Source organism: Orcinus orca, chromosome 6 (assembly GCF_937001465.1).
Source record: "Orcinus orca chromosome 6, mOrcOrc1.1, whole genome shotgun sequence".
Lineage (NCBI taxonomy): Eukaryota > Metazoa > Chordata > Mammalia > Artiodactyla > Delphinidae > Orcinus > Orcinus orca.
In genome coordinates, this window is record NC_064564.1 from 97,064,063 (window position 1) to 97,078,739 (window position 14,677).

The 14,677-nt window shown below is 48.3% G+C and overlaps 2 protein-coding genes across 14 annotated transcripts in view; one reads left to right on the forward strand and one right to left on the reverse strand.

Annotated features, from left to right (window-relative positions):
- Positions 1–14,677, reverse strand: part of PTPN3 (protein tyrosine phosphatase non-receptor type 3) — a 143,957-nt gene that overhangs the window by 102,513 nt on the left and 26,767 nt on the right. For 2 of the 12 annotated variants that reach the window (XM_033427518.2, XM_049710955.1), the window contains exons 1-2: positions 5,973–6,121; positions 2,880–3,002 (exon numbers count right to left, since the gene is read on the reverse strand). The exons of 1 other annotated variant lie outside the window; for it this stretch is intronic. Coding sequence is in view for 4 of the 11 variants with exons in the window: in XM_033427512.2 (XP_033283403.2) it covers positions 6,779–6,965 (187 nt within the window). In the remaining 7 variants the exon portion in view is untranslated. Of the gene's footprint in view, positions 1–2,879; positions 3,003–3,095; positions 5,422–5,476; positions 5,940–5,972; positions 6,127–6,778; positions 7,096–14,677 lie in introns of those variants that run through there. 9 more of the 12 variants (XM_033427516.2, XM_049710954.1, XM_049710956.1 and 6 more) reach the window with 8 other exon arrangements.
- On the forward strand, positions 7,248–13,891 carry LOC125964647 (uncharacterized). 2 transcript variants are annotated; one of them, XM_049711000.1, is made up of 3 exons: positions 7,248–7,788; positions 12,071–12,126; positions 12,642–13,891. In XM_049711000.1, the coding sequence occupies exons 1-3, from the start codon at positions 7,248–7,250 to the stop codon at positions 12,651–12,653; spliced, it is 609 nt and encodes a 202-aa protein (XP_049566957.1). In that variant the 3' UTR covers positions 12,654–13,891. The 2 variants fall into 2 exon arrangements, with proteins under 2 accessions (XP_049566957.1, XP_049566956.1); XM_049710999.1 differs by lacking the exon at positions 12,071–12,126.

A 14,677-nucleotide genomic window follows, 5' to 3' on the forward strand; every position in this document is an offset into this window, starting at 1 on the left:
TATACCCAGAGAGAAGAATAAAATAAATGTATAAAACGGTAACATTTGACAAATCTGGGTGAAGGGTATATGGGAGTTCTCTGTTCTATTCTTGGAACTTCTCTGTAAGTCTGAATTAGGTCAAAATAAAAAGTTAAAAGAAAAAAAAGAAGTCTCAAAGAAAGTGTGTGTGTGGTGTGTGCATGTGTGTTTAAAGGAAGAGAGACCCTGATTTCACAGAGCTCACAGTGTAGCTGGGGAGACGGGTACTAATACAAATAATTACACTAATTAAGCACAAAATTGCAACTGTGAAAAGTGCTGTAAAAGGAGAGAGACCTGGGGGCCAGAACGTGAGCGTTTACAGCAGGCAGTTTTACCCACAGCAGGAAGGCGAAGGGAGGCATCTACAATCATGCAGCCAAGGCCCAAAGAATGAGTTAACTGGGGAGGAGGGGAGGAAGGTTCCAGGTTCTCACTGGCCCTGTGGGCAGAGAAAGCATGGGGACCAAAGCACGTACACCAGGGCCTGCAAGAGATGCCAACATTAGTTTTGTCTTTTATTCTAAAAGCAAAAGGAAGCAGCTTTGAAAGACCCCCTCGGCTGCAGCAGAGAACAGGCTGGCATGTGGAGTCCTCCATGGCGGTGATGGTGGTGGTGAGAGCTGCTTCCAGGAAGAACACCATGCAGGATTTTTCCATTGCTCCCTGACACCTTAATTTTCTACAGCAACTATGTATGAATTTGATAACCAGACCTGGGGAGGGAATGGTGGGGGGAGCAAAGCGAGCAAGACCTGAGCTCACGCTGTCATTATCTCCACTCTAGGCCCACCAGTGGTTCGGGTCAAGGGATGGCTGACAGAGCTGGTTGCTGCCTCTCCCACCAAGACCCTCAGGTCTAGACCGAGGCTGACTCACCTGAGGGAAGTAGCGTGCAGGGACCAGGTCTTCACACTCCTCTCTCTAAGTCAGACCGGTGCCTTTCGTCAACACAGCACCCAGCTGGCCACAGCCCCTTTCTGGTCCTGGACCCTGCCCCTTGGAACGTCCCTCTAGCCCTGTGAGCCGGGCCCTCAGCCCTGCTCTGGGAGCAGGCCATCACTCGCGACAGCCACTCTCAGCATCGAAGGCTAAACAAGGCGCTTGTCTGCGGGTCAGCGGCACAAACACAAAGGGAGGGGACCCTTTTCTGTGCCAAGTTCCACCTGAGTGGGTTTTCAGTCATTAGCTCCTTTAACGGAAACAGGTTCTATTATTATCCTCATTTTACAGTCAAGTATTCGCCTGGGGACAGACTTGAGTTCAAACCTTGGCTGTCCTCGTAGAGCAGCGTGCCCTTCCAGGAGTCATTTCATCTCTCTGAGCCTCAGTTTTCTCATCCCATCTGTAAACTGGGGCTGGTAAGTATTAGCAAGATTCTGGGGCTAGAAGGTACTATTTATTCCATTTTGAGGCTCCAAGAGGCTCAGTACAGAAAATTCAAACTACACATCGCTTAACTATTTACTAAAAGCTTGTGTATCCTGACAGTAAATCACGGGACCTGAATTTTCCAGGACTATCCCAATTTCAAATGTTCTGTTCTAACTTTCCACATAAACCATCGAAATGTCTCAAAAATTCCACTCTCAGTATCCAAACAACACCTCCCAGGCCTCCTCTTGCACAAAGACGCAGCACAAACATTCTTTCTCAGACTACAGAGCCCAGTCTTTGGTTCAGAAAATGTAGCCAGTGGAGCCCTGCTGGCCCCCTGAAGGAAACGGGGTCAGGGAGAAAAATCCGGGGCAGTCAGCACTCCATCAGGACTCTCAGACTTGGCTGCTTCCTGGCACATCGATGTAAACCGCAGCCAGGAGAAGCTGTATCACGATGAGAGCATCGTCCACAGAGGGACACAGACCGGGGACGTGAGCTCTGCCCCCACCTACCTACCCAGTGGCCAGTACTCAGGGAAGCAGCATGGCCAGAGGGTTGCTACAAAGATGAAAAGATTAATATTTGGAAAGCACTCAGAACATTGCCTGGAAGCTAGTAAGTGTCATATCAGTGTGTAATAACTAAAACCAGAGGCATCCCTGGCAGAAGGTGCTCATGCCTCGGAGACAGCACAGAGGCATCGCTCCTATGCAGGACAAACAAGGAGAATGGACACATACCCCGGGATGAGTGAGGCCAGGCCCCTGTACAGAGATGGGGGGTACCCTCACTATAGGAGGTGGGTCCTGCATTAGCCAAGATCAGGAGGCTGGGCCTGGGAAGAGTCACCATTCCTGAAATACGAGAGGTCTCTTCATGCCTCTGAGTCTTTGCATCTGTCATTCTGTCTGCCCCCTGAATACCATCTTTTTCTACCTTCAAGGCTGAATTCAAATGCCAACTACTCCAACGACCCTGATGCCCGTCAGAATGAATGGCTCTCTCCATTGGGGTCTCCTGCATCTAGCTCTATCCTCTTTTAAAGCAGTTGTCAGACACATAGACAGACAGCACATGCATGCCCACATGCGTGTACACACTCACACAGAAATGTCACCATGTCACTGTCTTCCCAACTCCACCATGAATCCTTCCAAGACGGGTTCAGCTTTCATCTCTGTAACCCTAGGGCCTGACACATAGTATAGGCTCAGTAAAGGTCTGAATCTGCTGTTATATCTGTGCTCACAGCTGATCTTCCCCTGGAGGCGGAAGGCTATTACAGGTGCATCAGGCATAACCGGAAGCTATGGAGATGCAAGATCTCTGGGTCTCGGAACCCATGACCAGATCAGATTTCAGCCAGGGACCCACCAAGCACTCCCTTTTAGTTCCCCCTCAGGCGGATGAAAGGAGATGCCTGTGAGATCACAGTCTGCAGTTGCCAGGACCCAGACCTGGGCAGAGTGGACACTGACCTGGTCCGATCTTGTCTCTATTAGAGTTGGTCAGAAGAGCCCAGGCTAGGGAAGCTACACCAGCTGGCTGCCCCACACTCCCAGCCTGTCAACGCCAGGGGATTGCCCTCGGCATTCCAGCCCCTGCGAAGAGATGAAGAGGGTGGCCCTGCTTCCCAGGACCATTGTCTGAAGGAAGGAAGGTGAGCCCTGGGATTACGGTCAACAGGCACTTACCTACGGAGAGAGGGAAGGACCACAAATCGCAGGTTCCCCCCATCCCCCAACATGCCACAAACCCCGAGGTTGGTGGGGGGTGGGTAGGGTGCCTTGTCTTCCTGTTCCCTCCAGTCCCCAAAGTCCTCTAGTAGATTATGTCCATCCTAGAAAATGGAATTCCTCGTGTGCCTGGACCCGAAGTTCAGAAGGTCCCAGTTCGTCCCTCTAGCTCCTGGTCCCACACTACCTTTGCTAGCTGAGTTTCCTCAACTGTAAGAGGAGAGAGGGAGCACACTGAAATTAAACAATGCATGCAGAACCTCCCAGATCACAGTCAACAATCAAGGAGCTGGTCTCAATCCCCTGAGACCAATTACCAGCTTGGAAGCCCAACTTCTTTCAGAGATAAGATTCATCTCTGACCAGGTTCCTGACACTTGAATGGGAATGTTAAAAGCCACCAGAATACCTTCTCTATGATAAAATGTGGAAATGGAGGGCTCAAAAAAGGATGGTGAAGCAGTGTGGGATCCTGAATTGGACTCTGTGTTAACTTAGGTTCTTTCTCCCTCCCCAAGCTGTCCCTGACCTTGGCCTCCTGTGTGTCTGGCCTGGCCAAGACCTGCCCTCTCCTTGAGGAGAAGTTCTCCAGGCACCCCGGGTTCACTGGAGTCCACTGGCCCACTCTGCATCCCCACCCAGCACTGCATCTGCCATGTAGAAGCAGCTCAATAAATACTTGCTGAATGGAATGCCTCAGCCACTCCAGCCACTCTGAGATGCCTTCAGTAACCTGACCTTTTACATTCCAGCTAATGTCTAATTTGCATATACGAGTTGGTTTTAGGAGACAGCAAATCACCAGGGACAAGGCAGGATCAATACAGAGTATTAGGCACGTTTTATTCTACTCTAATTCTCTGCACATTGGTATTCCATCAACTGTATGCAGGATTTATGGGAGCTTACTATAAACTAGAATATTTAACTAGAATGACCTACTCTCTGTCAGACAATAGCTTACTGTTGTTAATTTTCAACTAGCCAGAAAGGTTTCCAGCTTCCAATCTACTTTACATCTTGATTTAATCATCAGAAACGCCACCTATTTGAAAGTCTCAATACAATAAAGAGCAGCCTGATGCAGAAGGAAAAGACCTGTCCGTGGAACCAGATGACATGAGTTATATCCCAGCTACACCACGTACTGTGTAATTGACTGCTCAAAGCCTCAGTTTCCTCACCTGTAAAATGGGAATAACACCAGCCTCACAGGGGAGTTGTAAAAGTTAAATCAGTTGATGCACATGGATGTACTCTGTGCAGTTCTACAAGTCTATACAAAGGTTGGTTATTAGAGTAAAAACATAAGATGAACTTCTCAAACAACTCAGATAGGCTGATGACAGAAAGCATGGTGGTTCTAAAGGGGGGAGAAAGGGAAAATTTGCACCCTGCCCCCGCACAGGGAGGGACGTCGGGAAGCATTTTTGGTTGGCACAACTGAGGGAAAGGGATTGCTACCGGAATCTACTGGGTGGAGACCAAAGATGCTGCTAAACATCCCACAACGCATAGAAAAGGCCCCACAACAAAGAATTACTGAACCCCAAATGTTAACATTGTGAAAGAAACCCTAATTTCAATAATCACTGAAAGCTGGGTTTGGGAGCTTTCTAGAACAGAAATCTTCCTAACTAGGCTTTACTTTCAAAGCATCATCTGCTTAAACACTTGCAAGATGGATCATCTTGCAAAACAGCTCTTTTGTAAGTCAAGCTGAACTGCCAACTTCTGGAGTTTCTGAATGTATAAAACTGCTTTTAAAGAAGGTGCTCTCCGATTACAATTCAGCTAAATTGTTTTTCCAAAGATTTCAGTAGAGGTTCTCCCGGGCACAAAGACAGGGTCTGTCAATCTGGCACTAGGCCCTGAAGATGCTTTCGTAATTCCAATTTCCTGGTGAAATGGGAGCCACGAGGGTCTCTAAACGAGTTAAATTCCCATCATGCCAACTGCTTGTTTGCTTTGGCCGGGCACGGTGCCAAACACCTCCACATAATTTATCCCACTTAATCCACCCAACAACCCAGTGAGGTGGGCATTATTACCGGCTGTTTGCAGGGGAGGAAAATGAAGATCAGAGAGGTTAGACAACTCGCCCCAAGGTCACCAGCTGGCCGAGAGGGAGCCCAACCTGAATGGAGGTCTCCAGTTTCCGAGTCACAAGCTCTTTCCACCACCTCGGAAAACCCAGGTGTCAAGTCTTCTCAACTTCCCATGAATTTTTAAGGCAACCTCAACTTCTCAGTAAGTTCAGGTTGCTGAAAACGGGAATTTCCGGGGGACTGGGCGCTCTCACATACACTCCCCCACTGCAGCTGTCTCATCGCAGGTACCTGATAAATTATTCCATATCATCCGTGGAACGGGGAGGATTTATTGGCGCTGGAGTTCGTGCCAGGCCCAGGAAATGCCATCTTTGAAAGCCGAGAGGCGAATTCGCCCTGGGAGCCGAGAAGGTTTGGCCGCCGCGCTTGGCTGGCTCCACGCGGGCTGTGCGACCCCTCGGCGGCCGGGGCAGGGGCCGCGGTCGCGGCGGCGCTGGGCCCTCCCGGATCGCCGGCCGCTGGGCCCTCCCGGATCGCCGGGACCCAGCCCCACCCGGCCCGGCCTGCTCCCTCCTACCCGCGCCCCACCAGGTGAGCGTGGCCAGGGCGCCCCTCCCCGCCCCGACGAGGCGCCGGGAACCCGCGGCCGCCGCGTCCGCCAGCCCGCCCGCGCGTTCGCCGCGCGCCTGGGGAAGGGTGGGGGCGGGGCAGCGCCCAGCGCGACCCCGGCCCCCGGTGGCCCCGTGCCCTGCCCCCAGCCCGCTGGGGTCGCGTCGGCCCGTACCTGCAGCATCTGGGGGCGCGGGGCGCCCAGGTAGGTCGCGCGTGCGGGCGGCGCAGAAGCTCGCTCGCGGCGCGACCTGGCCGCCGTCTGAGCATGCCCAGTGCCGCCCGCGGGCGGCTCCCGCCGGCCCGGCTGGCCGCGACGGGCCAGCGCGCCGGGCGGGGGGCGGGCTCCCGGAACGCCCTGCGGGACGCCCCCGCCCCCACCCGAGGCCGGTGTGCTCGGACGCGTCTCCCAGGGCCACCAGGGCTCTCTAGCCGAGTTCCGTGCAGCCCGGTGTCCCCTCGCGCATGCACGCAGGCATTCGTTCCATTACCATTTATTGGGCACCTACTGTGTGCCCAGCCCTAAGTGATTTTACTAGGAATGTCGAGCAGCCGGCGATAAACAAATTTTTGACTTAAGGAGAAGTCTTGCCCAGCTGGGGTCCTGCTGACTCCCAGTGCAGTGCCCATCCCGTTCCACTAGAAACTTCCTGGCTTGAACTTTCTTCCCAAGACTTATGGGCCCTTTACCTGATCTGGCTCCTGCATTCCTGCAGCCCCGTGAGCACCTTTCTGTCCATCAAACACTCAGAACTTGTCTAGCCTCAGGACATTTACACATGCCTTTCCTCCTCTGTGTGGGACGTCTTTGCCCAGCTATTGCCGTGGCTGGAACCTTCTCATTGTACGTAGGTCCTCCTTCTCCGAGGCCTTCCCTGACCACCTTACTAAGTTAGCCCTCTGTTCCATGTCCTCACTTTATTTTCTTCACATTTATCACTATCCATTAATTCATTCAACAAATAATTATTGATCACTTACTCTGATTCTTCACGTGTGGTGAATAGACAGAAATCTTGTCCCTTGCCGGAGTTTGGCGGAAGAGAGGCAGGCGATACACAATAAACATGCAAAAAAGCAAACTGCGTAGTAGAAGGTGATACGCTTTACGAGGGGAAAAGAAACTTGGGGTGGAGGGAGTGCAGTTTTCAATGACGTGGTCAGACATTTCAGCCACGCAGATAAATTGGGGAGAGCATTTCTGGCAGAGGGATCAGCCAGTGCAGACACTAAGGCGCAGGACTGCTTAGGAAATAGCAAGCAGGGCAAAGTAGCAGGAGATGAAGTCGGTAACTGCTTTTCCCCTGATTTGCTTACTTATTGTGTATTCACCTCTGGAATTTTAGCTCTGGGGCTGTAGCCCTGCCCGTCTTCACGACATTGTCCCAGCCCCTACGACAGCACCTGGCACAGTAGGTGCTCAAAAACAGTTTGTTGAATGAATATGTGAATGAAAGGATGGAGTGACGGCTGTAATCATCCTGTCCGGACCAGATGCCTGAGGGTCCAAGGGCCCTGTGGGCCTAGGACCATTCGGCGGCAGCTGGCAGCACCTGGTGCTTCAGTTCGGTCCCTGCCCCCGAGTTGCGCCCCTGCACAGGGCGCCGCCCGAGCGTCTTGTCCGTGGAATTTCAACCGAGCCAAGGAGTCCCCGGAACAGGACCCGCCCGGACCCGCCCCCCGCCCCCGGACCTCCGGTCGCCAGCAAAACCTGGAGTTGCAGCGCTCTCCCGGCACCGTTGGGACGGCGGGGAGTAAACTGGGCATGCTCGGAGCCGGGCGGGGCCCGAGAGCCCGGGAGGCGGAGCCTCCTGGCGGGGCGCAGGACACCTCCCGCGGAGCTCAGCTGGCCTCTCAGCCCCTCAGTTCCCGCCCTCAGTTAGGGTGGGGTCTGGGGGCATTTTTTGTTTTCAAAGCCCAGTGGGAAAGCTGGGAATTCATAATCCGCGAAAGACGTTCTTCGTCCTCTCCCAGCCGCTGTGTGACCTGGGGTAAGAACCTTACCCCAAATGATATGAATACCTACCCCTGTGCTTCAAATAATATGAATACCTACCGTTTCGGTCTGGGCCCTGTGTGGGGAATGAATGAAATCAAGAACGTGAGCAGGTTTAGTCCACTTTAAAAGTCCATTTTTTGGGTGCCTACCTCAATTATCGGTCATCCTCATACCAGTTTGTCAAGTGCTGAGATGAGGAAACTGAGGTTAATAAGCATGAGGATTCTTGGCGTTGTCCCAATTTGCCTTACGCTAGAAACTAGGCTGAAGCTACCTCTTCTTTATCCACAGTAAACAGTCAGTAGCTTATACAGTGCTCAAATTCGAGCTAAAAAATATCTATACACCTACGGAAAAAGACCTAAATATTTTTTAAACCGTGCATTTCAACTCACCATAGCAGAAACAGGAACAAAAGGAAAGAATATTCCCCAAGCAAATAAATGTTCACAAACAGAGGAATGATTAATTCGATTATGCTATATTTGTTGAAATAATAACTATTTTACACTAAACTAAACCGTGTTGCAACAGGAGGAAACTTACAGCACAATGTTAGGTGAAAAAAGGCTGAAAATACAAATACCCTGTGTAATGGAAATATGGGAAAATGTAAATAGTCTGATTTTGGTGGGTAGTGAGGTTGGTTTTTCTTTTTAAGTTTATCTGTTACTGTCCCAGTGTTGTGTTTGCAATGATAAACATTTAAAAGATCAAATCAAAAATTCTTCAAGTTTTGTGTGTCTAATAATAACAGTAATAACTACTATTATCAAGCTCACGTGTGATCAGTATTTTACACATATTCTGTCTTTACTGCACACAGTCATTCTGCAGAGTGGGTGTTTTTAGGTCAGTTTTACAGAAAAGGAAGCGGTCTAGGAGCCTTTCACAACTAGTAAGGGACAGGGTCAGGATTTGAATGCAAGTTGGACTGACCTCAAAGCCAGGGTCAATATTTATAATATTGCCTCTCTGCTTGCCATGTATCGATCATAAGAGAGACCGCATATTTCATTTTTTGTGTCTTTTTGCCTTATTTTCTCTACCCTTTTGATATGTTTATACGCTGTAGATTACCTTTAAATGTTCTGGTCTCCTGCTACTGTTTTATTCTTGGGGCCAAAATGTTAAAGTTCATCCTTTTAAACTGTTGCACCTGGAGTGACACGATGTTATTATCAGCAATGTCAGTTGATCTTATAAGCTCCCAAACCTTATGCACATGAGACTTTTGGATGGACGTATAATCTTCTTAGTCTATGTGGTTGAAGCCAGCCAGATCTAGAGCAAATAGAGACCCAATGAGGAACAGGGCTGTCCCAAGTCTCAGATAACGAGGACCCACCTAGATTACTGTCCCTGGGCAATCATTTTGGAGGCAGAATCACAACATAAAGGCACCACATGGTCCATGGACTGACTCCTCAGGACTCTGCTGTGATGAAAAAGTACAGACTTGATAGTGTGATGATGTTTGCACAGAGAAAGCCAGGGCCCTAAAAGCAGCCCTCCTACTGCTGGTAAGCTAAAAAAAGTCAGGTCTCTCTTTCAATCATGCTGGTAGACTGTACCTGGCCCAGAAACCACTAAACAAACCACAGTAAACACAAAAAGCCAAAGAGAGTCATTTCATTGGAGAGGAAGACATACCACAAACCCAACATGCATCACTGGTAAGGCATAAATTCATTTAAGAGGGACAAGATGAACGACCGGACACAGTTACTAGCAGCATTCCCAGAAGCTGCCATTTGGGCAGAAAATCTTGTGCCAGGTACTGCACCCAGGCAATTGGCTGAGGGCATTTCTAGGACGAGTTTCCTGGAAGAATCACTGCGATTGTCATTCATATCAAGACTCAGGAAGCCTGGGCACCACGTGGACTGTTTTCAATGATTTATGAGGCTGGGCTCCCAGCTGAGATGCTAATGCTCATCAATTATTTGTGCTGTTAACGCAAGCTCACGGGTACATGGGCAAGTGGTGCTGTTATAATGACAAGTGAAAAGAATAGGATGTAAAATTATACGCATAGTATGGCTTCAACCGTGTGAATGACTAGGATATACCATACAAAATCGCCATTTCCTAGGTCAACAATGGTTGAATATTGGCAACTTCCGATATTTCCTCTTAATACATACACATAGAAAAAGGGCTAGGAAGAAATGCACCGAAATATTAATGGGGGCGGCTGTGTCTGAGTATTGCGTTTATAAGCAGAGAAACAAAATACAGAAGGTATCTTTTACAAATCAGGGGAGTTTCAAATCTTTGGGCATCTATTTCTCTGTACGTCTTTAGAGGTCCCTAACTCTTGTTTTACGGTAAGTGTGTTTCTTTTATTATCAGGAAAAATGAAACAAACTTGAAAGTTGGCAAGCCAAAGAAAGCGAGGCAGAGAGGGAAAATGACACTCAAACTGGGCGAAAACGTGAGAGGTTCCTTTCACAGAGGCCTGTCTGTGCTTGTCCGGAGGTGGCAGATCGTGACAGGCTGTCTGTCCCTGGCCCAGGAGGGAGGGAGAGGAAGTGGTCAAGTCAGGAGCCTGTAGAGACGTGTTAGTCTGACTTGGGACCCCTCATCCCCTCAGCTTGCATTTTTGGAATTCTTGGACCACATAGATCTCACTTTGAGAAACACGAATTTTTAAGTGTAAAGTTTTAGCCATTAAAAAATGTCTTTCCATTGCAAATCATCACTGCCAAAAGAGGAGTTTTGTCTGGAAAACCGATGAACAAATTGAGCATAAATACAAGAACAGAGATGAGGTGACTGTTGTTAATGCATTCATTCCTTCATCAAATATTTATTAAACACCTACTGTGTGTCAGGCACTGCTCTAAGTGCCTGGGAGACATCAGTGAACAAAACAACCATTTCTGCTCTTGTGGGCATGCATGCTAACAGGGCAAGCCAGACAATGAACAACACACGTTATGAATAAGTGAATGTTGTTGTATGTGAAGAGACCAGGGGCAAGGGTGATAGGCACAGGGTTGGAGGTGGGGTGAGTGGGGAGTTGCAATTTGAAATAGGACTGAGCAAGTGAATCACTTAAGCAAGGACCTGAAGGAGATGAGGGAATTATTCATGCAGATATCTGGGGGAAGAACCTTCTGGGCAGAGAGAATAACAGTAGAAATGCCCTTAAGGGAGCACGTCTGCAGTAAGGAGGCTGGTGGGGCAAGGGGCAGGCTGCAAGAGATGAAGCCAAAGAGGCACCAGGGGCCAGGACCTGAGGGCCCTCCCCTTGTCACCCCCAGGAAGGACTCAGTCTTTCAGTCTGAGCCAGACGGAAGCCAAATGTGCTTGTCAGCACACCAAAAGTTAAATGCTGTCCCTTTAAACTGTCCCTTTGAATATGGGAACTGAATTCACGCAGCAGCCCCCCATTGTAAGGGGGTCAGCCACAGGAGCCAGATTATGCATATATTTTTAATAGTATCATCGAAATGGAAAGGTAACATTCCACAATTATCTCAGAGGGTTTTCAGACCTTCAAGGATACATGAGCGAACCCTCAGGGATACCCAGACCTGAGTTTTAAAAACACTCTTCTTGTGCACGTGCTGTAGATATGCCAGAAGACCAAAAGGACCATAATAGCCCATGGACCACCACATAGATTTGCTGCCGCATGTAAAATGGAAATATTAGTCTAGGGACTTTTGAGATCTGACTCTGAAGTGAAGAGAAATGCAGAGAGTGAAAGTTGGCATCCTGAGCTGTGGCTGATAGTATTTAAGCAGTGGCCTTCCTTGAAAGGAGTGGTGTCATCTTACAAAACCCAGGGAGAATGGGTTTGTCAAGTCTCCCAACCACACCTTGAAGGTTCAAGTGCCCGAGAACAAAAGGAGAAAGAGAAAAACACCCAGGCAATGTAGAAGAGGCCACACACAGGTCATGGCTTTAAAAAAATCGGCAATGATAAAGGAAACACTCAGGGTTTCCTTAACAGACGATTCAAGGGAAAGGAGTCAGGAACAATAATGAAGGCAGCATTTTAAAAGTTTGATCCAGGAACCATATATCAAGTTCACCTTGGGAGAAGGGGTCCTTGTGAAAAAGCAGACTCCTGGCTTCAGGCCAGACCTGAATCTCTGATTGTGGAACCCAGGGACCTGCATTTTATAATTAACTATAAGAATCTTATGTACACTGAAGTTTTATAGCTTCTGTCCTACAGCCTCCAATGTGTGCACACCAAGAACATAGTCTGAGTAATAAACGAAAAGGATGGGAAATTTTACTAAGAGATGATCTTGTAGGTATCACTGATGCTGTGATGAATGGGACTACGGACAAGAGCAGCTTCTTAAAGGAGGTGCGTATCTAGAGGAGCAGAGGGGAGGGAAAGAGATGTGGAGAGAGAGCATTCCCTTCAGGCAAATATGGACCCCCTAATAGAGAGCTCTCAGGCTCTCTGCTCTTGACCTTGGATCTCTGACTGCATGCATCTAACCATGCTCTCCTGGGGCTAAGAACAAGCTAACCATGGGACTGGAAGGAGGCAGTAACGGTGGCAGTCATAGTGGTGGTCATGTTTGCTTAGAGGAGTGGACCTTAAAACAAACACATTGAAGTATGTAGAGTACACACAAAACTGAAACAAGGAAGGTCGTTACCTCCCGAAGAGGAATTGGACAAGTGGGGCAACAGAGGGACGGGTGTTTACTTTTTGCTAGAAACATTTGTGTACCTTCTGAATTATCTACTGTGGGACATATAACTTATTTCAAAGTAAACCAGTTCTCTCTGGAAAAAAAATAATGATGTGTATACAATATATTTTAAAAATTGTTTTACATTTTTGATTCCCTCTCAATTTTGCTAACGAAGCACAGAGCATAGGTTACTTGACAAGTCACGGCTGTAAGTATGACCAGGGCCTGACAATGTATAGCTTGCTCCAAAGAAACAGCTGTAAGTCAAGAACTCTTACTCCTGTTTTGGAAATGCATGTGGCTGAGGAATGGAAGAGAAAAGAAGAGCTTTGGGTGAGGATGAACGAGAAGTTAAAGTCCTTTCAGTGACCTTCAGATCAAGAGTCATGCTTTCCTGACACAGCTGGTCACAAAACGGCCAGAGAAAGAAGATGGGGAACTGCAACAACCCAGGCCTCGACTGAGTTGCATTCAGGAAAAGGCGGTCATCTGAAACCTCTCCTAGCTTGGCTGACCATTTCATCCCTGAGACGCTGGAAACCTGATCTGGGCCCGGCAGAAAACCGTGCTCCCACCCCCTGGTGACATTTCAAGAACGGGGGACGCTGTTCAGCCTGCCCTGTGCTCTGGTGACCTTCTAGCGTTGCATGGATGACACATCACAGGATTTCCTCAACTGCGCTCTGGCGTCCTGCTAGGATGTCTTTCTCATTTTTTCCATGGTACACATAGTCACTGCATCACAGTCCAAACAAACTATCCAGCGATGCCTCTGTAAACATGAGTCACATGTGAAGTTAAAGAAATCTGTGTTTGGTTAGAGACAGCAGAGCTCCTAAGGTGTATCAGCTTTGCATACAAGGTATGGGTTGAGGAGAGTCGTCTGATTTCCTGCCAAGATGCCCGAATGGTGCTTGGGGATTGACTTCGTGTCGCAGTCACCACAGCTGACACAGACGCCGCTCTTCTTCATCCTAAAACTCCCCTTCCAAGGTGAAGTTCTCCAGCTTCTGTCTGAGAAAACATTACTCTGTCTCCATTTTTCTCACCTCTGTGAGCTTCTCTCAGTTTGGTCTTTGTTGCCACCACCTTGTCCAGCCTTGGTCATCCCAGTCCAAGCCCAAGCACAAACCTTGTTCTCGTTTCCCCTTGAAGAATGAAGGCCACCCATATCAACCTCCTGAAATGACTCATTCTCTCATCTCTGCCTGTTGAAATCCTGTCCATCCTTAACCGGTTTGCAGGGCAGAAATAGAGACACAGATGTAGAGAACAAACGTATGGACACCAAGAGGGGAAAGTGGCGGGGGTGTGTGTGTGATGAACTGGGAGATGGGGATTGACATATATACACTAATATGTATAAAATGGATAACTAATAAGAACCTGCTGTATAAAAAAATAAATTAAAAAAAAAAAAAGAAATCCTATCCATCCTTTAAGATCCTTCTTACCAGCTACCTCTTCCTGGATTATCCCAACTGGTTATGAGCTCTCTACCTCCTGTACCCCAGGAGTCATCTCATTTTGACTTGCATTTAGTTATACACGTGCATGTCCCTTTGGAAGGCTCTTGGAGAATCCCCTGAATGGGGCTAGAGATCTTCTGATTATGTGGGCTGTGACTATAATTTCTGAGCAAGGTATGCAAAGGGCTATGAGCCCCTTCTGAAAAATTGCTGGCCTTTCGGCAGTGAGCAAGAAGCGTTACATTGTATCTAAAGTCCTTCTGGAATTTCTTCCAGAATTTTGCATGCAAGCTTGATAATTAATTGACTAACAGAGGGATAGAAAAGAGACACAAATGGTTGTAGACAGGTAGATTAGGGAGCAATGTGATCAGTGGTGTCCCAGATAAGGTATAATTAATTAGTGATTAGATGTCACTATGACTCATTTTCTATGTGAAACAACTCAAGGATTTAGGACATCAACCCTGCCTCTTCACACCCGGGAGTCACCTAGTTGTGCTGGCAGAAGGGCTACAGGTCGAGGACCGCTTTGCTGTCTACCTGAGTTGCTGAGCTAGTTAATTGCATGAGCTCCATCTTTAGACATCAGGACCAGGAATAACAGAGTGAGTAAAATGCAACATAGAAATTACCAGGGAATAGAGTGGGGATGCTAAACCCCACTTAGTGTCTCATGGTTTCCATTTCATTGTGACCTAGAATCATAAACAGTCTCAAATATGGGAAGCTGGCCGATTTT

Coding starts and splice junctions, on each gene's coding strand:
- LOC125964647 (XM_049710999.1), top strand. CDS start 7,248: ATGAAAGGATGGAGTGACGGCTGTAATCATCCTGTCCGGACCAGATGC. Junction 7,789..12,641: donor CAGCCGCTGTGTGACCTGGG/GTAAGAACCTTA, acceptor TTGCTAACGAAG/CACAGAGCATAGGTTACTTG.